This window comes from Papio anubis, chromosome 15, assembly GCF_008728515.1.
Source record: "Papio anubis isolate 15944 chromosome 15, Panubis1.0, whole genome shotgun sequence".
Classification (NCBI taxonomy): Eukaryota; Metazoa; Chordata; class Mammalia; order Primates; family Cercopithecidae; genus Papio; species Papio anubis.
Genome location: NC_044990.1, coordinates 78398565 through 78420914, shown reverse-complemented (window position 1 = coordinate 78420914; position 22350 = coordinate 78398565). Strand labels below are relative to the sequence as shown.

General features: G+C 50.9%; 1 protein-coding gene across 2 annotated transcripts; it reads left to right on the top strand.

The window, feature by feature from the left end:
- Window positions 1-760: 760 nt before the first annotated feature.
- ZIC5 (Zic family member 5) lies at window positions 761-9626 on the top strand. Of its 2 annotated transcripts, none has more exons than XM_031655637.1 (2): window positions 761-2534; window positions 6825-9626. In XM_031655637.1, the coding sequence occupies exons 1-2, from the start codon at window positions 1004-1006 to the stop codon at window positions 7265-7267; spliced, it is 1974 nt and encodes a 657-aa protein (XP_031511497.1). In that variant the 5' UTR covers window positions 761-1003; the 3' UTR covers window positions 7268-9626. The 2 variants fall into 2 exon arrangements, 1 of the variants encoding a protein (XP_031511497.1); XR_640047.3 differs by lacking the exon at window positions 761-2534 and adding an exon at window positions 3986-4796 and having other exon boundaries at window positions 6825-6902.
- The last annotated feature ends 12724 nt before the right edge of the window (window positions 9627-22350 follow it).

Sequence of the window (22350 nt, the reverse complement as noted above, 5' to 3'; positions counted from 1 at the left end):
CTTAAAGGACGGTGCTCATTTAGCGGCTTCTCTCTGAAGAGATGCCGTTTGGCCTGCCCTGCCACTGTATCTCCGAAAGGCAAAAGTTAGAATTGCTGCCCGATCTCCTCTCCCCCGCCCCTACTGTAGATCTAATTGGAAGTGGCAGATCTAGAACCGATGAGTAGTGAGATTACACTTCCAGCCAACTCCTTTGAACCATGTTGAAAAGGACTCCATGAGCTAAAAACTCGAGGTAAAACGGTTCCTTTGGGGGAAAGACTTATTTTGACTTCACCTGGTGTTTCGCGGAGCCAAATCACTCCAGTTGTCTTGCAACCAATAGACTTTATCTTCTTCACTCCGTCTACTGTCTGTGCGCCCTAGGTGAGCGCTAGGCACGTAGGGTGTCCAAACAAGAAGTTTCTAGCATCACCACTGCAGGTAGGACCCTCCTCTCCCAAAGAGCAGCCCAGGGCTCTTCCACCCCCCAAGGGAAGTGGAGGTAGAAAGTACTTGGGTGCCAAAAGGCACACAGCGAGAAGTGAGGCCGAGGTTTTTGAAACTGGAACTGCCCCTTGGGAATCCTCAACCCCTCACCACCCCGCGCCCTCTGCCCGCGTGCCGGCGCGCGCTCCGCTAGGTGCGTCAAGGGTGAGCGGGGCGCTGCGCGCGCAGGCCAGGCTCAAACTTTCTGCAAGTGCAACTTGGGCATCCCTGGGGAGGCGGGGACGCCGGGCTCCAGCGAAGGAGGGGGCGCGAAGCGAAAGCGCAGGCGGCCGCGAGCACGGGGGCGGATCCCCGCTGGGTCGAGTGCCTGTACTAGAGCCAATCGGGCAGCCGAGGCTACTGCCAATCACGCGGCTCCCTCCAATCCCACCCGTGCCATTTCCAAAATCTCGGTCCCACTGTGCAGCTCAAATGTGGTGTTCACTCTGCCAATCGCTGGAGGATAGAGTGGGAACAGGAATAAGCAGAGTTAGGAGGCCAGGACAAAAGAAGTTAAAGAGCGCCTAATATATACATGTTTTTGAAGGCGGGCAGAGGGAAAAAAGTCCCCCCAGGGAGGGTGTATGGGCCTGATTGTGTAGTTCTGATGGAGCCCCCTTTGAGCAAGAGGAACCCGCCAGCGCTGAGATTAGCGGATTTGGCAACGGCTCAGGTCCAGCCGCTTCAGAATATGACAGGCTTCCCGGCGCTGGCCGGCCCGCCCGCCCACTCCCAACTCCGCGCCGCCGTCGCGCACGTCCGCCCGCGGGACCTGGGCGCTGACCCCGGCGTGGCCACCACTCCGCTCAGACCCGAGCACATGGCCCAGGCGAGCGCGCTGGGCCTCAGCCCTCCCTCCCAGGCGCTCCCGGCACACCCCGAGGCTCCGGCAGCCGCCGCCCGTGCTGCAGCCTTGGTCGTGCACCCCGGCGCGGGCAGCTACCCCTGTGGTGGGGGCAGCAGTGGCGCGCAGCCCTCTGCGCCCCCGCCCCCAGCCCCTCCTCTTCCTCCCACCCCTTCACCCCCTCCCCCTCCCCCGCCTCCTCCTCCTCCTCCTGCCCTCTCGGGCTACACCACCACCAACAGTGGCGGCGGCGGCAGCAGCGGCAAAGGCCACAGCAGGGACTTCGTCCTCCGGAGGGACCTTTCCGCCACGGCCCCCGCGGCGGCCATGCACGGGGCCCCGCTCGGAGGGGAGCAGCGGTCCGGCACCGGCTCCCCCCAGCACCCAGCCCCGCCTCCCCACTCGGCCGGCATGTTCATCTCCGCCAGCGGCACCTACGCGGGCCCGGACGGCGGCGGCGGCCCGGCGCTCTTCCCCGCCCTGCACGACACGCCGGGGGCCCCCGGCGGCCACCCGCACCCTCTCAACGGCCAGATGCGCCTGGGGCTGGCGGCAGCAGCAGCAGCCGCGGCGGCTGAGCTGTATGGCCGCGCCGAACCGCCCTTCGCGCCGCGCTCGGGGGACGCGCACTACGGGGCGGTCGCGGCCGCCGCGGCGGCCGCCCTGCACGGCTACGGAGCCGTGAACTTAAACCTGAACCTGGCGGCTGCGGCGGCCGCCGCAGCGGCCGGGCCCGGGCCCCACCTGCAGCACCACGCGCCGCCCCCGGCGCCGCCGCCGCCAGCGCCCGCGCAGCACCCGCACCAGCACCACCCCCACCTCCCAGGGGCGTCCGGGGCCTTCCTGCGCTACATGCGGCAGCCAATCAAGCAGGAGCTCATCTGCAAGTGGATCGACCCTGACGAGCTGGCCGGGTTGCCGCCGCCGCCGCAGCCACCGCCCCCGGCCGGCGGCGCCAAGCCCTGCTCCAAAACTTTCGGCACCATGCACGAGCTGGTGAATCACGTCACGGTGGAGCACGTGGGCGGCCCCGAGCAGAGCAGCCACGTCTGCTTCTGGGAGGACTGTCCGCGCGAGGGCAAGCCCTTCAAGGCCAAATACAAGCTCATCAACCACATCCGCGTGCACACCGGCGAGAAGCCCTTCCCCTGCCCTTTCCCGGGCTGCGGCAAGGTCTTCGCGCGCTCCGAGAACCTCAAGATCCACAAGCGCACTCATACAGGTGGGTGTCTGTCCCCGGCCGCGCCGCCGCCGCCACCAGCTCCTGCGTCGCCGCCACTTCCGCCGCTGCTTCTCCTCCTCCTCCTGCTCGCCTTAATTTTTTCCTCCTTCTGCTGCTTCTCTTCGCATACGTATAACCCGGACATGTGACTTCTTTTTTTTTCTCTCCCCCCCTTTTTTTTCTATGAATAAGTAATTCGATAGCACACACAGGCCCCGCGTTGGGTTCCTACACGGCGGAGTCTCCAGCGCGCCCGCAGCCCCTCGGCCGGGATCCGCAACGCGCGCCAGCCGCCGCCGCCGCCACCTCGGAGCAGACGCAGCAGCAGCTGGAGCAGGAAGGCGCCCAGGACGGTCGGCAGCCCCTACCCGCCCGGCCCTGGGAAGTCGGGAAGGGCGATGGAAAGAGAGACCAAGGCCTCCCCGGCAAGCGCCTCTCTTCCCACCGGGTCGTAGGCCCCGCGCGGTCGCCGCGCTCCGAGGACCGGGCGTGGGATTTGCTGCCTGATTTGGGCCGCTCGAGGCAGGCCTTCTGGGAGGGGAAGGGACCCCTCCGGGAAGACAGGAATGCGCTTTCGGGCCCCCAGAGACCACTCGCACTCGCCCACTGTGACACACTTCTCACGTACACCTTCGCTTGCATGCGTCTCCCACAACTTTACACACTCATATCCTCCTGCGCCTGCACCCCATTCTCGCGACACCGACACCTGTGTGTCCTCACACTCACATCATTTACACGCGGCACGCTCCCTCTCACACGCAGTATCACACTCGCCCTGGAGGGTGCTGGAGTTGACATCTGCCCTTCTAGAGAAGGTTGTAGTTGCAGGAGGACCGAGCCTCCCGCCATCGGTGAGGCCTACCCTGTCGTGGAATTGGGGGGGAGCCACCGGCGTCTTGGGGACCCTCCCGCCCCACCTCAAGCCCTGCGTCTGGGGATCCCGCAGCGCTGAGGAGGGCGGCTGCGGCGCGGGGCGGTGGATGACTCCTGTGGGTCGTGTGCCCCCTTTAAGCGGACGAGCGCTTTGGGCGGAAGCGCTGATGAGCGCGAACGCGGTCGGGATTTATAGGGACAGACACGATTACCCCTCGGAGGACACTTAAGTAACTGGAGTTTACATTCAGTAATCACTTGGCAGATTTATCGGCGCTGCCGCGGCCAGGAGGTAGCCGCCGGGGCCCACGCTCGGGCCGCGGGCGCTCGGGGCTCTGCGGGGGCAGCAGTGTCGGGGTGGCCCGAGGCGGGAGCCTTGGCCTGGCTCCTGCGGGCCGCCTGATGGCCGGCGGGGAGCACGTTTTCCCAGGAGCCCCGCTTCCCTCTAATCGGGATCAGTCCGCCTTAATGATTTTTCCAGAAGGAAACTTCCCAGGAGGCTCTTGTAAAAACGCCCTGGCCTGCTAAGCCGGCTGCTCGCTCCTGTGCCCAGCACTTCTCGGCGGGGTAGGATCCAGGGACCGTGAAGCCTCTCCCCAGCCCGGTCCCCAAAGGGAACCCCCAAGCGCGGTGCTGCGCGCGGCCTCGGGCCCTTCCCGCCTGCCCAGGCCTCGTGACGGGAGTGGCTTTCTCTTCGCGGCTGCCGGGAGCTGCGGGTGCGGAAGCCGATCCGGGCCCCCAGCTGGACAGGTCGCTCCCTGCCCCCTGTCCCCAGTGGGTTCCCGGGGCGCGCGCGCTAGCGTGGGGTCGGAGGGCGAGGGGGACCCCAGGCGCCGAGGAGACCCGCGGTCATTTGGGTTTTTGGCTCCGCGTCTCGCGGACGGTTGCATTTCCTGCCCCCTCCCAGCGGCCGCGTGGGCCCCACCAAGTGGAGCGTGGAGGTCCCTGCGGGAGGGGCGCAGGCGCCTCGGGTTCAGACACCAACCCGCGCTTGGTGTTTCTGGCGGTCCCTGGGCCGCTCAGCCATTGGGCATTGTGTCCTGAGAGGGCCCATCCGGACTTCCTTCCCTCCCTGCCACGCCGCTGTCCCTTTTTGGGGTTATCCGGGATCCCGGAACGGATTGATCAAAGGGACTAATCCCCGGGCCACTCCCGAAGGCCCCTTTCCTGACCCACGTGCCCCCAATTCCGTTTATAACCGTCCTGCGGGTCCGACTCGCGCTCTCTCGGGAGAGGGAGCTGCTAGGAGCTGGCGGAGTCCGCAATTAGTTCCTTACTTTCCCACAGGCTCCAGCTCTCAAACTCTGTAAATAGTTAAATTCTGACGTGACTCGTCTGTCAGAATCTTAAATGTAAACACTGAGGTCTCTCAGCCTTTCTAGTTAGGTAGAATTTGCTCATTCCCCTTAGGCCCCTTGAACAACATAGGCCGTTCCATCGCCCTTGCCTTTTCTTCGTATACCTCTTCCTTTATTTACCTCTCGTGTTCTACCTTTCCTTCCACGACATCTCTCCCTTTCCTGAGTCTAATTGTTCCCCTTTTTCATGTGCAGTAGAGGAGTTAGCACTGTTCAAAGCATTTATTCACAACCTGGGATATGTAGGTTGAATAGAAACATGACCATTCTAAAAAACAGCATTGCGCTTTCGCGTAGGTTGGATGAGTAAACCCACGTAATTACGCCTCCATATTGAAGAAAGGCTGATTTTAATTTCTTAAAAAGAATGTGATATTAATTTGGTCTTATCTACGACTTAAAGTGTAATATAGAAATCAGGACAAATTACTGATGTTTTGATAAAAAGGGATTAGCTTTGTTTTTGTGGAAGCTCATCTACAGAGAATTTTTAGAGGTTGTCATTATGGGGTTGTTTTTTCTCTTTATACGTCACTGTAGGAGGCATATTTGAATAATGTCTAATTCTGTTTTTAAACAGTATTTCCAGGTAGGGAAACTTAAATTCCAGGCACCTGCCTGAATACTCTCAGGTGTGCTAGCATACTCTGCCATTGAACCAGTTATCACTGGCGAAATGTTTTTAAGAAACTCACTACAGTAACATATATGTGCAGAGGATGTAAGAAAATTCACCACAGAAAGATATGTACACCAAGCTGAGGCTTAATAGTTTCTTTTTGAAAATAAGTTATCCAAAACAAAAGAAAAATGTCCTACCTAGTGTATCACCAGAGTAGTTGCTGAAATGTGAGAAATTCAGCTTTATTTTTAAATTATTTACCTAAAAGAGGAAAATATTAATACAATAATATGTATGAAATGACTTGTTCAATTATAGACTCAACTATATCAAGTTTAGAGATGCCAAGGGGAGAGGGAAAATTCAGTTAGACTGTTACCTGTTGTCTTCCTTTACTTGCTGTTTAACACCAAAATGTAGTGTGGCTGAATTTCTCTAGTTGTCTTATTAAGTATTTCCATTTCCTGGACTAGAGGCCTTGTGTTTAAAGGCATTGTGTTTGTGGGGTGGTTAGGCCAGCTTAAGGAGGTGACAGGCCATAAGACCCTGGCCTTTTTAAATTTTTTTAAAGTCTTTTTGACTAGTAAGTAATGTAGGGAGCTGTGAGAGTAAGTATACTTATGGCATAAAGGTAGGTTCTGCTAAGGCTTGTGGTCTTTATTAATATTTGTTAAAGCTCGTTCTGCTGTGCTCTTAACCGCCCTGCAAGTATTGAGGAAAGCTATAGAATGCAGAGGCCAACAGCCTATTCTCTGCCCAGCTAGCCCTGTAAAAATCTAGTGGTGGGAGTGTGTTTCACAGGTACCTCTATTTCTAAAGAAAAACATTGTTTTGTTTTACCTCCTTCCCTTTCCCAGCTCCACATTCTCTCCTGCTGCCCCCCTCCATCAGTGAAATCCTGGGGAACACTGAAAGGAAATGCCATTATTATAATTTGACTGTACCCCCAGTTTACTTTTAATTTACTGTACGTGTTTGCTTTTCTCTCTTTTTCTTATATGCTTATTTCTGCCTGTGGCTTTGAAAGTATCATTTTGTGTTTATTTTGACAGGAGGATCTCCTGCTTGTGTTTTTGAGTGTACAGACCCTGAGGGGAGTGTGTCTGTCGGGGGAGGGGGTCTGCGGGTCCCAGGTGGGTTTCAGTGTTACATACTGGCCCTTAGCTCAGCACTGGGGATCTCACCCTGACCCCTCTGGGACTGCAGGGGCTGACAGCCTCTCAGGAGCCCAGGTCCAGGCGAAGCCACCAGGCCAGCGGAATCCAGGCCCATCCTTGAAGTATCCCTTCCCTTTTGTGAATTAGGAAGAAGAATTAGGCTGGGAGTTGGCCTTTGGGAGAATAGGAAAAACACAACCTTGGTTCTGCTTCAAGATTTCTCTCAAGTCAGGGGTCTTGCAAAGCCATTGTTGACCTTTCCTGTGTTTCATTGCAGGGGAAAAGCCTTTCAAATGTGAATTTGATGGCTGTGACAGGAAGTTTGCCAATAGCAGTGATCGGAAGAAACATTCCCATGTCCACACCAGTGACAAGCCCTACTACTGCAAGATTCGAGGCTGTGACAAATCCTACACTCACCCAAGCTCCCTGAGGAAGCACATGAAGATTCACTGCAAGTCCCCACCACCTTCTCCAGGACCCCTTGGTTACTCATCAGTGGGGACTCCAGTGGGTGCCCCTTTGTCCCCCGTGCTGGACCCAGCCAGGAGTCGCTCCAGCACTCTGTCCCCTCAGGTGACCAACCTCAATGAGTGGTACGTTTGCCAGGCCAGTGGGGCCCCCAGCCACCTCCACACCCCTTCCAGCAACGGAACCACCTCTGAATCTGAAGATGAGGAAATTTACGGGAACCCTGAAGTTGTGCGGACGATACATTAGAATTTATGATTAATAATAATAAGTGAAATAATAAGTCAGAGTCCTTGGACCACATCCTAACCTGAGACAATGCCGAGCCTGAGACAAACCCGTGACTCAGACTTGCCACCGGGTCTAATTAGCCCTATTTATTCAGTATGAAACCCTATGGTGTTTGTACATTTAATTAATTTAATTAAGATATTTGGGCCTTTTTTTTTTTTTTTCTTAAAAAACAAACAAAAAACAACCAAGCTGGACTTGTACATTGCAGGAGGACGGGGCTTGGGGGCAAATTGTACCAAGGAAAATGAATGGAGAGATTAGTTAATGGAGATACACACTGCCGGTGTCATATATATATATATATGTTTGTTTTTTTTTTTTTAAAGGAGGGAGAAAAAGAGCATTAAGTCAGAACTTAAGCACAGCAACAAGGCCCTCTGCATTTCCCAGAGTGCCTCTCAAATGCCTTTGACACCATACCGTGGGCTGCTTTTGAGCCTCCTTGTTGGACCCTAATTCTGCCAAGGCCTCTTGATTGTAAACCACACACCTGCTGCATTGCCAACAGATCCTGGACTGTACCTGTGTCCAAAAATATTTGTAAAAACCCTTTGAGTTTAATATTTGTAATTTTTAATTTCCACTCTTTTATTACTGATCTCACCTTAGCACAATATTTTTATACAGGATTATTTCTTCAGTATCCTACTGTGTGATTTTAAAAAAAGATGCAGCAACCTTAATATATCTCCATATCTTGTGCTACTGTGATTGTTCAAGCAAAAGTGGAGAGAAGAAAAGCTGCTGCAATAAGACAACTGTGAAACTGTGATATTTTATAAAATAGAAGAAATTCAAGTGCTTTCTTTTTCCTGTATGGTGTTTTTTTGTTTTTTGTTTTTTGTTTTAAATCTGAATTCTCAGATACTGCCTCTCCCAACTGTGTCCAAAGTTCTTGTGTAATAAAGAGATTCTGTTTTCGATCCTAAGTTCTTTGGGATGCCAACATTCACAGTCAAGTCTTGAGGAGGTGTAATGATGGCATCATGCCTATTTTTTTTGAAAGCTGTTTTTAAAACAGGCCAACACGTCTTTTATACTGTTGTATCAACCTTTTAAAAAGTCTATTTTTCAATGCCTGAAACTGCATTTTAATGCATTTTCTTCCACCTGAGCACTGAGCACACCAAACTGGAATCCATTTGAAAATGACAGTGTGTGAAGTGTATGATTTACATTGAAAGAGGGGAGGGAGTTGCCCTACATATTAAAAATTTTAAAAGGTTTATAGTTACCACCAAACACTGATGAATGTGTGACCTTTGCCAGAGCTGTCAAGCTAGGATAAAAAAGGTCAAGGACCTAGGACAATAACTCTTAGTCAATTTATTTTCCGTTGGTACAACACATCTCCTGTGCAAAATGTAGTCCATCAGAAACATCATACAGATATACTAAAGAGCACTAATTTATCCTTAGAGACCCTGAAGACACCCCCTCCCCAGGGTTTGTAGAAATTTGTTTTGTGTGCTGTGAGTGGTTGATGTAGTCTTGTCATTGTTAATAACTTGTATGTGAACACTATTATTTGTACAGTTGAATTAATTTATTTTCAGACATCATCCTTTTTTTTTTTTTTTTTCCTGGAAGAGTTCAAAGCACACCAAAGAATTATATTATACATTTTGGTGAAAGATTGTCATTTATGATCCATGGTTTATTTAAAAAAAAAAAGGAAAGAAAATGGAAAAATATATTTTTAAGCTTACTTGAATGAACAACGTAATGTGAAAACCAAGACTCTTCCTGCATGTCTTTTTTGCATTGTGTTGATGAGATTATATATAGTTTATAGATATATTATATTACTAGTACAGTGCATGGTGCTGTCACTTGGAAAGCCTTTCAATGTTGTCTTCAGATTATTAGGGTGAATATGAAACATGCAGACCCTCCTTTATGAAGAAAAAGACCTTAAAACTTGAATATGAGATAATTTTACATTTGAAAAGTTTATTTGATTTTCATATTACTCACTTTCAAAGCCCTTTCAAATAGAAAAGGTATGAACTTTTGGGGGGATAATTTATGTATCGTAAACTTATTAGAACAAAATATTCCTGATGTATAATGAGTTGTTTTATTTATACAACTTTTTCAATGGTAGTTTGCACTATTCTTTATTATGCTACAGGTTTATTTATTATGAAACAAAGGAATATGTATTTTATGTATTTTACCATGCATAGGTTAACTCTTTGCCACAGATTTATTGGTTCTTGATACACCTAAAATAAAAAAATGTGTACCTCCAATAGAGAGCAAGAATGATTATGAAGTAACAAATTTAATAAAGGTATTCTTATTATTACTGCTTATGTTTTACCTAATGGCATATCTCTCCTACAAACAGAACAGGTTGCTAATGGAGTGAATGTCTTCCGTTGATCTCTTGATTTCTTAGCCTCTCCCCAAGCAATACAATATTTTTGCAGCCTGGTTTAACTTACAACTTACAAGCTTATCTAGGAAACACAAGATATTTTTGAAGACTAAGCCTTGCAAGTCATACTTACAGTAGCATAAATCTTTTGGGTTACTGCATTTATTTGTTAAAATAAGTAATATCCTGAGTGATTCTAATCAGTGAAAAGCCGAAAAGTGAATTTTAGCATTTCTTTGGTGCCCAGCCTCCAAAAGGAAAAAAAAGAATGAAGAAAATGTGGAGGGAGAGACAGTGAGGCTTCTAGACGCAAAGAAGGTGAAAGCAAAATCAGTCAGGGGCTGAGATAGGTATTGAATGAAATTGAGTAGTGGGCATCGAATGCTTCTCATGGTGTGGGAGATCAAGATGCAATTTTACTGTAGTTTGTTCTGGAAGTTGAGTGGCTATTGGTAATTTAAGCTCAGCATTTTGGGGCAGGCGTGTTGAACAATTAGATTCTTGCATGGCAGCAAAATATTCAAGTGGCTTAAATGCAGGTATTTGGCTATGCACATTTACAAGGCTGGATGTTTGCTTGTGTTTTTGTTAGCAGATACAAAACTGATAAAAGGTAAATAGTTGAAAGCAATTGCTAGTAATGTCAATAAGCATTTCTCTGAAAGGTTATAGTGGCTTTTAAAAGTCAGGTTTGTTAAATGTAGTAAAGGTGAAACAGGTTGCAAAGAGTTGTTTTAAGTCAGATGACAATAACCAGCACACGAAGGAGAAAAACACTCATAAATGAGGGCCCCAATCAATGGGAAAACTTATAGCTCTCTAATGAAGTTTCTCGTGAAAAGAAGGGTGACACAAAGCCACCAAGACATGAATCATTCATGGGAAATATAAAAGATAAAAGATATCTGACAATGAGCAGAACCTTGTATAGAGTGTATAAAACAAGTTTCCCCTTCTTATTTTCTGCTTTAAAACGCACAATCTCCCACTCTCAGCGTTCTCTGTCCAGTCTATAGAGTTAAAATTGACCACTGCTCGTCCTGCGCCACTTCAAAGTAATTTAGTCCAGAACGGAAGGCTTGGCGCTCGGACAATCTTCATGGTGTGTTAAGATTTCTATGGCAATTGGCAAGCAAGACGTTCCCATCTGAATATGTCTCAAAGAAAGCCACTTATTGACACTAAGTTGGCTATCATCAAAGACTTCATCTTCCCTAGGCAAAACGTGGCCCTTGCAAATACTGTTTAAATCATCTACCTTTGTTTTCCAGGCTAGGAGAATCTTCAAACGCAAAATTATTTGAAATTTATGTATATATATTTTTCCCATTCAGGATTCTCTTTGGTAAAGCTGATGGTCCTAAAATCTAAACTCCATAGAGTTTGAAGGTGGAAATTATATTATCTTAAGGAGTTGGAGATGGCCACACAAGCATCATAACACTGGGGACAGGAAAAGAGGAGGCCCAACTAGCTGCAAACAGATTGCACTCTCATAAGTGATCTCTTCTACTTTGGGGAAGGTTTTGGAGACCATTGTTGTTTTACCCACCCAGTAATCTATCATCTATCATCTCTCTATCTGTTTATGAAATGGGACGAGAGGTGCTGGCCACTAGTATTTTAAAATCCCAGTTTGGTTAGGAAATCCAGCTCCTGGGGAGGGAGCAGGGGGGACATCTGGTTTCTCAAGTGATCACCTTAAGCCAGCAGTAAAGAAGGCTGATCACAAGGCAAACAAAACAACCCAACCGCTTATTAATAGTACTTTCATCCCCTCACATCACTCCTGGCCTGCCAGTCCGCTCACAGTGTAGCAAAACAGGACGCCCAGCCACGGAAGCCTTCCAGGTCTGGAGGCACAGGCAGGCCCGCAGGAGACCTGAGGTGAAACTGCCCTGGGGCCCCCAGTACACTTCTCCTCCGTGGACAAAAACTCAACCCCACACCCACGCACTCCCCGAGCACACATTAACATACACTGCAAGTGCCTAATCAGGCAGGGAGAAGTTCAAAGGCATGATTTTTTTTTTGAAATTCAAACTACTGCTTCTATGGTCCATCCACACGGAGCCATCCAGGATGGCTATGGTAGTGGGCAGGGCCAGGGGAGTCGCCAGCAGAGGGGCCACTGTGATTCAAGACAGTCGATGAGACACAGCTGCAGTGACCTTTACTTTCATGCCAAGTTACTTCAGTCCACTTGAACCTCATCAGAAATATATATATATTTGTGTGTGTGTGTGTGTGTGTGTGTGTGTGTGTGTGTGTATGTATTCAGCGTTTAAGATTCCTCCATAGAACCTCCTAGCTTGAGAGAAAGGGGAGAGAAAGAATGAAGAAAGGAGGATAGGAGCGGAGGAGAGTCGGGTGGGGAGTGGGTGATGTTCGAAGGGTGGGGGAGAGGGGCAGGGGAGCCAGAGCCCCAGTTCCTCTTCCTTCTCTCCCCACCTAAGTACTTTTATTTGCAGAGCGATTGTTCTTTGTTTATTTAATACAAGTACTGTGTGAATGGTGAAAAATAAACACGATGAAAAATAACCAAACAGATGATTCCTCAGAGTGAAAAAGCCCGGACTTAATAAAAGTGCGAAGCAGTCACCGCTGAATGAGAAACGCTTTGAAGTGGAACTTATTATAGGAGGAATACTTTGGGGTTGCCTTAACGACGCCGCTGAATCGAAAGCGCTCGCCTTTGTCAGCGATTTGTTCTCCTTTGCTGGGGTGCCCGGAGAAATTACTTACATGGGCTGCCTTAACATGCAGCCTGCAAATCAGTAACTTTGCAGCTCAGACTCGCAGACGCCACTCGGCTGTGGACAAAAAGAGTCATGGGGGAAACGCACCAACCTTTCACGCCGAGGCTCTGGGGCTGGGGACTCACGGGCGTGTTGGGGGCGGCAGATAAGAAGTTGTATTACAACTGCCCCCCCTCGCCCAAGCTTCCCTCTTCTTCCCTCTGCACCTCCCCCGCCGCCAGTCCAGGCTGGGGCTCTGCGGGCCCGGACCCCGCTCGGGGGCAGTGGAGGCCTGGCTCCTCCAGGGCCCTCCAGCGAGGGGCGCTCTAGGGCGCGCGGGCCGGGCGCGGGACTTTCCCAGCAGCCCGGGCCATATTTAATAAGGGTCGTTCATCACCGAGGCGCTTTGAAGGGTCGCCTCCAGCCCTGTGCCCATTAGAAAGGCGGAGGTGACATTTAAACTCCGTTTTCAAGGATCGCGGGGGGATTTCATTGAAAAGGCAACTCGTTTGTCTTATGAGCCTGGAAACAACCCCCTTCTCGCTCCTTTTGACCACATGGCATAACTCAAAAACAATAGTTCAAAAGTGAAATGGCATCGTGGTGTTCATTCGGAGACAGGCCCCCATCTAGCACCAGAGAAAAGGGGTAGTCCGCAAGACAATGTGCTTTTTGTGTCCGACTCTGTCACAAGGATTGTGTTGTTTGCTTTGGAGGCTGCGCCTGTTATACTTTCCTGAAAGTGCTTGTGTTAAACAAGAGTTATAAGTCATCCAAAACAACAAACATTTTGATTTTCTTTGCCTAAAGGGCTTTCCCTGGCTATGGGCACCGTGAAAAAATAATGTCCTTGCTGAGAAAGGAACACCAGTAGTAGCATTACAAGCAAGCGCATTAAATATTGAATGACACGGGAAAAAGAGCTTGTCGAGGGGCACTCAGCCTTAAAGTCTTTCTTCAACTTTGTCTTCGGTGGCTGCTGGACTATTTAAGATGGTATTAATTAAGGCAGCTTCGGATGCTGCCGAGCCGGCCGGCCCCTCTGCCGCGCTCGGTCAATGGGCCTGTGCCCCCGCACTCTGCTCACGCGTTGGCTGAGCCGAGTGCAAATGTCACTTCTCATTTGGAGGCTGAAGAGAAGTGCCCATCCTACATTAAGGGCAGCAGGGATGCAGTCAGCAGCAGGCGTTAAAGGAATACGAGGGACTGGGGTGAGGGGAGGGGAGGCGGTAACAAAATGGGAACAGCTGCCCGGGGCGGGGTCGAGAGTGCACCCCGCGCACCGCTGTTGGCACATTTTGGAGAGCGCCGCTGGCAAACCGAAGCCACGCGGGACTCACTGGGTTGGAAGACCCCTTCTCTTTCGTCGTTCCCGCGTGGGGAAAATGAAAACTCCAGCCCTGCACAAATCCATTAGGCAGGCTGGCGGGGCGTTATTTTACAAAGGGACTCGCTTCTACAAAGAAAGACAAAAGCTTGGTGCAAACAGGCGTCTTGACTGACTTCCACCTCCCCCTACAGTCCCCTTCACAGATCACAAACAAATAAAGCCCAAAGGACCTCAGCCAAGTATCTCCAGATCCAATTTTACAGATGGCGAAACTGAGACCTCAAGCAAGACTCAAAATGGTTTTTGTCAATATTCCCCGAAATCAGAGGTTGAGACCCTCTTTGAGACCAAAGATCCAGGCGGGAGTAGAGTTCTTTTTAAAGTCGCCAACAACCACGCCAAAATGTCCCTTTCCCCTGCCCCCCATTGCAAGTGTTTGATTCAAAGTCAAATGGAAATTGGTTTCAGCAGTTGAAAATTCCTAACATCAAAAAAGGAATGAAGCTTACTGCCAACTGACTGTGGCATAAATGAAATGCACACTCGGAGAAACTGTGTTAACTATCAGTTCTTGATGAAGAGAGACAAGATTTGGCTGGGCAGAGGGGGAAGGGTATCCCGGCAGATTGATTTCTGCAGCCAGAAGCCCAACAGGCGCCCCCGTCTCCTTATGTGGCGTTTCACCTGGATGTGGGTCTTCTCTTTTACCACACGACCCCTTGTAGGTGGGGGGAGATGCAGTAAAGTGCCCTCCCCACCCCCAACCCCGTGTGTTTGTGTGTGTGTGTGGTTGAGCACCCTTAGCTTTTGATCCATTTGCAATGTCTGATTCTCCATCTTAAAATGTGTCCATTCAGGGCTCCCTCTGGCCTTTTGGATAAGGGGCGGGTCATGCTTCCACCAAGAGCCATGCTGCAGGAGAACTAGTCCCTACCCTTCCTGCAGAGACTGGAATCTGAGCGCGATGGGTGGCCGGGGAGCTCGCATTCAGACGGCCCTGAGATGCGGGCCTGGGGCCCTACGCCCCATTGGCAGCTGGAGGCGTCGCTCCGGGGCCAAGGAACGCCTGGCCGGGTCAGGACGCGGGCAGAGGTGGGCGGTGGGGCAGCCAGAGAGGGCCGCGCCAGTGCAGCCCACTCTCGCACAGTCTAGGACTGGAGTTCCTAGGCCCAACCGCCTACCTGAGTGATCTGTTTTGCACATCTTTCCTCATTCCTCTTCTCTGCTCTCCCTACCTCCTCTACTTTTTTGCATGAACAGGGCCCAGGCCAGGATAACGAATGCAGAAAGATGGCCTTTTGGCCCGGAATGCACGCTCTGGCGTGTGCATACACCCACCTCACACACACTTATACACACTCACGCGCAATTCAACCCCCCCAGCCCCGCCCCAGCCAGTGCACTGGGCACACGCTCGGGATTCAGGCACCTTGCCAAGAGCTCGCGAGCACCCTGCGTGGCACACTGGTTGGAGTTCCTGCACGAAGTGGCGGGGGTGGAGTGAGGAGGGAGGGGTGGGCGGCGGTGCACGCTGCCGACTGCTGGCGGAGCGCACAAGTTCAGTGCTCAACTTCCCGCTCTTAACGAGATCCGGGATCCCTTTGGAGAGGCCCTCGGGAGCTGGCGACGGGGCTGGGAGTGGCGTGGGTAAGCTGGCCCGCGCGGGGCGCGGGCGGCGGGGCACAAGGGCGCGACAGGAAGAGGGCGCGAGGGTGCCCGCGGCCGGCCGGGCGCTCCGAGAAGTCAGCGCGAGCAGCTGTGACTTCACCTATTAGCCCCGATGTCTTTCCGAGGAGCCTGGTGGAGTTAAACAGCCCACAATGGGCGCTCTGGGGCGCCTCCAGCCTGACCTCCACCCGGGTTTAATAGTTTCATAGGAACTTCATTAAATCAATTACTTAGTGAGCACATCATCATTTATTTGTAATTAGCAGCGAGGAGCGCGTTCTCTCCCCCAGCCTGCGGCCCGGGTCCCAGCGGGGTTGACTAGTTGTGCAAGCACTTTTGTTTGCTCGAGTGTTGACTCCCGGCATTATTCGGCCCGGGTAATCTTTACGTCTCAATCTAGTATTCAGGGGGCGAAAGGAAAACAAACAGGGCGCAGGCCGGAGGCCAGCCCTTTGGTCCCAACCGCCCCAGAACTCGGCCCTCGCTGGGCGTGCAGGGCGCACCTCCGCGGTCCCCGTTCCTCCCGGACCAAATAGGCGAGGGCGCCACCGGGGCGGAGGGGCAGGAGCCAGCCCGGGGGGTCCAGAAGGAAAGTGGCGAAGGAAGAAGAGATGAAGGAGAGAAAGGAGAAAACCAGGAGCAGGAGCGCCGGGCCTGCAAAACGAGCACAAAAGAAACGTCCAGGCTCGCGCACGTGTGCGGGCGGCACTGGAGGGGGAATGCGCGTTGTGCGTGTGTGCAAGTGTATGTCCATGTGTGCACGTGTGTGTGCGCGCGCAGGAAGTGCGTGAAATCCATCCTTTTCAGCTACCCAGGGCTGGACGGAGAGAGGGGAGTGGGAGCAGGAGGTGCCGGCCTGTGGTGCGCGGAGGCAGCTCGCTGGGTGTCCGGGCTGCAAAAGTGCTTTAATTGGGGGCTGCAGCCCCGGGCGCAGCTCCACTGCGGCCCACAAATTACTAGCGAGTGGTTAGCGAGGAGGGGGGAGTTGCGAAAGCCGGGCCAGAACCTGCGCGTGCGGAGCGGCACGAGTAATGGCTCCGCAAGGAGTCGTGATTCCTTTCGAGTGTAATCATCTTTCCCCACACGCCGCAGAGCCGGCCAAATCTCGTTTACATCCAAGGAGTTGCGGCTCGCCGGGCCAGAAACGTGGGCGACACGCCCCTGCGTCCTAGCCCTGGCCCCGATTTCCGCTCCAAGCTGGAAGTCCTTCCAGCACAGGAAACGCTCAACTTCTGGGGCTAGCCCAGCTCAGGAAATGGAGGAGGGGGGGGAGGCGAGGGGTCATTGATGACCCGGCCTGGGTTCCCCAGGAACAGGCGAATGTGAACAACTGTGAGGTGAGGAAAGGCCGTGAGGGAAAAACGCCCCTCGAGACGGCTTCCAGAAGAAACAGTGGCCCCTGGGAATCCTTGAGGTCAGTCTCTTAGACTTCCTGGGGCTGTGAGCTTTTGAAGACCGGATCCTGAATTTCTTCCTTGGTTCTGACGGCCAGGCCTGGCTGATCTGGGTTAATACTTGCAGGCAGGGAATGTGTGAAGGCGGTGGTTGCCTTGCGGATTTTCTAACCAGTGGTTTCAGTAAGGATCTAATCAGTGTCTGGAGTGTTTGTACTCTGGTGGGCCCGAAGAGGGTTCTGTGGCCCTGTGGTGAGACAGGGTCCATCCTGGAGCGGGGGTGGGGAGGCAGAGGGCTGGGGTGTGGCCCCCAGGCCTCTCTGGACAGCCCCAGGCCTGGAGTCCGCTGGCTCTGGCTGTGTTTGGTGCACACGTGCGCGAGGGCGGTCGTACTCCCAGGAGTGGGAGCTTAGCTTGCTGGGGAGCCTGTTGCCAGCTCTCCTGAGGCCTCCAGTCTAGGGAGCCAACTCCACCACAGTGCTTTGGGCTCTCAGGAGGGTGTCCTAAGCCTGCAGCTGTCTCACTCTCCTACTCTTCTTGCTTCCACCTTTCCTCAGGTCTCACCATCAGACATCCAATCTGTTCCTCTCCCTAGCCTCATTTTCTGCAAAGTTGATTCCCAGGTCATTTGACCTCTACCGCAGGGTCCTAGGTATCCTTTGCCTGCAGGACACAAGGATGGGAGAGGCAGGAGCAACTAGGATCCTCTTTGAAAATAGGCTTTCTTGGCCTGGTGCGGTGGCTCACGCCTGTAATCCCAGCCCTTTGGGAGGCTGAGGCGGGAGGATCTCTTGAGGTCAGGACCAGCCTGGGCAACATGGTGAAACCCCATCTCTACAAACTATACAAAAATTAGCTGGGCCTGGTGGTGCATGCCTGTAATTCCAGCTACTCGGGAGGCTGAGGCAGAAGAATAGTTTGAACCAGGGAGGTGGAGGTTGCAGTCCGAGATGGCGCCACTGCACTCCAGCCTGGGCGATAGGGCAAGACTCAGTCTAAAAAAAAAAAAAAAAGAAAAAAGCTTCCCTCCAGCCCCCCTCCCCAGCATGGCAGAGCTCCTTGAGCTGCCCAGCTGCAGCTAACCCTGCCATGGTCTGAGAGTTTGGGTCAGCCTAAAAAACAGGAAATAGATCCAGATAAGGACCATCAACCAGCCGGTCAACAATCTGGGAGGGGCACCTTTTAAAATATAAAAAGTGGTTTGTAACTTTGCATAATCCTCTTCCCCCATCCCCAGTGAGTCTGAGCTGAAGAAAGAATTACCAGGAAGGTAATGGTCAGGCTTCAGGAAGAATTACCAGGAAAAGGAAATCTTAAAGCATAAAGCCAAATATGATTTTCTTAAAAATACCTGGGAGCCTAACATGATAAACACAAATACTCCTTTGAGTCTGTTGTGCATCTTTCTGCTCCAGTGTACAGAATACCTATGCTAAATATATATTGATCAGACAGGTGCACACACACAAATTACAGCACGTCTAAATCCCACCTTGGAAATTATCAGACCTAGCCAAATTTAGGACAGCGGTGAAGGAAGCAAGACTCAGAAAAGCTACATTGAAAATAAAATTGAAATGTTCACCCATGACTTCTCTCTCTACTCCTCCCCTCTCTCCCACCTCCTACACCATTTAATAAAATAGCATCGTTTAGAGAAAGGAAGGCACGTCAGGGGACATTTTATGAGCTGGCAGAGAATTTGTTGAAGTAGTTGATTTAGAAAATCTGGATACTGACTGCGAAGTTTTCTTAGTCATATTCATATTATGTGTCTTTCTTCCCAATCCAAGTCCTAACAGCTTTTAAGCCATTATCTGGCTAGGTTCTGTTTATTAATCAAGCTCTGCTCTGATTCTCTCTTTACTGGACTGCAGGCCCCTTGGCAGTCCCACCTGAGGCCCTCCTTGGACCAGTGGGAGGCCCGAGCTGTGTTCCCTGCACCCTTTCAGGAGAGCTCCCCATGCAGGGCGTATGGGACCCTTCCAGGGTCCTTGCCACTGGACTCATCAGTCTGAAAACTAACAGGATCATGCTTACAGACTGTCCTCCTCTCTCTGGGAGGGCTTGTCTTGTCACCAGTCATGAGTTTCATCCTCCTGACCTGGTGCAAAGAAGAACGTTTGGCACTGACATAAAAGCCCATGCAGCAGGAGCCTGGAGTTTGTAGCAGGGTGATTTCGGATAATGACATGTATGGGATATTTCAGGGAGGGCCCAGGGGAGCCTTGGAAGGGAGGAACTATGCCAATGTTTGTCCCCTTTTAGGGGCGAGGGCAAAGGTTTGACTGCTCTGGCCGTTTTTTAAGTAAACTGACCCGAAAGAGCACGCATTAGAACAAACTGTGGCCTAGGGCAAGAGTCTGTTGTGTTCCTGACAGAAACTTCTGGGTGAGTCCTGCCCGCTGCTAGGCCACTGCTCCGTGTTCTCAGAACCGGCAGCACTGCTGGGTCCTTGTTCATACCTGTGCAGGACAGAACCATGAAGTGATTCCAGGCATCTTTTCTCAGGGAGAAAGAGCACCTAGAGACACAGAGGCGAGTCCAGGAAAACCACTGCCTGTTAGCCACCCCTCCTTGGCCACGCCTCCTGCGATTTCTAGCCTTCAACGCCCAGATCCTTTATATCCACTCCATAAAGCAGAGGACTGGAATCGTCCAGAGACAGAATTGTGTCTTCCAAGAACTTTAGTGTCTTTGGCCCCTGGCAAGATTGGAGTATTTATTTTTTTCCGACTCCTCCAATTAGAGTGATGCCTGTTAAGAAGGAAGCAGAAGCTGGGTGTGGTGGCTCACACCTGTAATCCCAGCACTTTGGGAGGCTAAGGCCGGCGGATTGCTTTTTGTCAGGAGTTCAAGACCAGCCTGGGCAACATGGCGAAACCCCATCTCTGCTAAAAATACAAAAATTAGCCGGGTATGGTGGCGCAAGCCTGTAGTCCCAGCTACTCGGGGGGCTGAGGCACAAGAATTGTTTGAACCCAAGAAGCAGAGACTGCAGTGAGCCAAGATTGTGCCACTGCCCTCCAGCCTGGGTGACAGAACTAGACTTGGTTTAAAAAAAACAAAAAAAGAAGCCAAGAAATTGCATCATGAAAAGTATAATATCCTGCTTGGCCCGTAAGTTTCTTTTGAGATTGGAATGAAGTTTTAATAGGAAGGTTTCCTTGGCTCCATGACTGTCTGCGGAACGGCAGACACAAAACTTCTTAGGCTCAACTGAGTAACAACTTTCCTGGGAGCTGGGTGCTCTGAGGCCCTAGAGGCAGAGCTGTGGGCCCTATTTCGGGGCACAGTAGAAAAGGACACAGGAAGTTGTAGACAAGCCTAATATCCATTGCTTGCATGTTTTCCCCATCATTTAAAAAAACTATGGTAAGGCCAGGCATGGTGGCTTACACCTATAATCCCAGCACATTAGGAGGCCAAGGCAGGCAGACTACCTGAAGCCAAGAGTTTGACAGCAGCTTGGCCAACATGGCGAAAACTGGTCTCTACTAAAAATACAAAATATTAGCCGGGCATGGTGGTCTGCACCTGTAGTCCCAGCTACTCGGGAGGCTGAGGCACAAGAATCGCTTGAACCCGGGACGGGGAGGTTGCAGTGAGCTGAGATTGTGCCACTGCATTCCAGCCTGGGCAACAGAGTGAGACTCTGTCTCAAAAAAGAAAAAAAATATGGTAAAATGTATATAACATAAAATTTACCATTTCAATCATTTTTAAGAGATGAGGTCTCACTGTGTTACCCAGGCTGGCCTCAAACTTCTGGGCTCAAGTGATCCTCCTGCCTCAGCCTCCCAAGTAGCTGGGACTGCAGGTGTGAGCCACCATACCTGGCTTCAACTATTTTTAAGCATACAATTCAGTGGCATGGAGTACATTCACATTCCCATGCAGTCATCACACCATTTGTTTCTAGAATGTTTTCGTCTTCCCAAACTGAATCTTTGTACATGAAACAATAGTTCCTCATTTCTTCTCCCCTAGCTTCTGGCAATCTCCATTCAACTTTTTGTGTCTCTGAATGTGACTACTCTGGGATCTCATTTAGCTAAGTGGGATCATTCAGTACTTGTCCCTTTGTGCTTGGCTTATTTCACTCAGCATAATGTCCTCAAGGTTCATCCCTGCTGTAGTATGCATTAGAACTTCATTCTTTGTTATGGCTGAGTAGTAGTCCACTGTGTGTACAGACCACATTTTGTGGATTCCTCCTTCCGTTGATGGACACAGGTTGTTTCTACCTTTTGGCTACTGTGAATAATGGTGCCATGAACACTGATGTGCTTACGTGCTTTTATGTGTACATGTGTACCTATATAATACACTTTTTATTAAGGAATTTAAAACACTTTAAAGGGGGAGCTCCAGCCATGGATTTAGACTATCAGCTTTCTCACTTGGCTCTGGCTTTCCGAGGTCAGCAAAGTGAAGCTAGAATTCAAGGGAGAGCCAAACCATTGTCTTCCAGTTTCGTGGCCTTCCCATCTTTGTGTGTGTGTGTGTGTGTGTGTGTGTGTGTGTGTTCAGACCTACCCAGTGCTCCTGCTTCAGAGGAACTATTAACACATTGATATTATCAATAGCAGGCAGTGCCTGAGCCATTAGGGATTTATGAAAACATCTGAAGCAAGTCGTTTCAAAGCACTGATTTGTTTTATAGTCAGTATTACATTTTATGACAGGCTCTTTTGCCAGCAAAATGAGCGCATAAGCATCATACTCAGCTCAGGAGACGGAAACCGGTGCCCTGGGCTGCCCTGCAAATTTGTGTTCCAGATCCCTTGGGAAGCTTCTGCAATTCACAGACAACTACTGATGCTTTGCTGAAGGGTTGACCGCGAACTAGACAGGGTGTATGCCCACCCTTACATTTGTGGCAGTAGAAAAGCGGCATACAACCCCTTTCCCTTTTCTGTCATTTTTCTCGAACTGAGAACACAATAAGAACACCAGTCAGGACCCAGTAGACCAAGGTCAAACATTTCCTGGCCACTTCTGCTGCTTTTTTTTTTGTTCTGATTTTTTTCCCCCTGATTTTCCGGAGTTTCACAGGGGCAAATTCCCGAGTTTTGGATAAAGTAGTCTCAACCCTCCTGGGAACGGTGACGCCTAAGGAAAGGGACAGACAGGCCACTTGCGGGAGGTGGATGTATGATTCCCAGCAACCCAGTGACTGTCCTTCTCATTCAAACATCCCCCCACCCCCCAACCAAAAGAGCAGGGAGAGGGAGCACTGTCCTGTACAGGGTTTGCCGGGTCTGGGACTGGGCAGGGAGGCAGGCGCTCTTCCCTGGGATGGGGGATAGTTCCTTCTCAGTGTTCCCAGGGAGCAGGGTTTGTCATATTTTACAGCAGCTGTTTCACATTCCCCTACCTAGTTATTAGACACGAAAGGGAGTAAATTAAAATAGCAAAGTAAAAGGAAATAAAAGGCGTCTTTTCTTTCTGTAAAGAGACAACACCTAATTAAGGAATATTTGAATCCCACAAAAATGTAGACTCTCACGGGTGACATAAAA

Bases quoted from the DNA above. Each gene is read 5' to 3' on its own strand.
- ZIC5 (XM_031655637.1), top strand. From the start codon at position 1,004: ATGTTTTTGAAGGCGGGCAGAGGGAAAAAAGTCCCCCCAGGGAGGGTG. The intron at 2,535-6,824 runs GTGGGTGTCTGT...GTTTCATTGCAG, and splicing joins CCACAAGCGCACTCATACAG to GGGAAAAGCCTTTCAAATGT.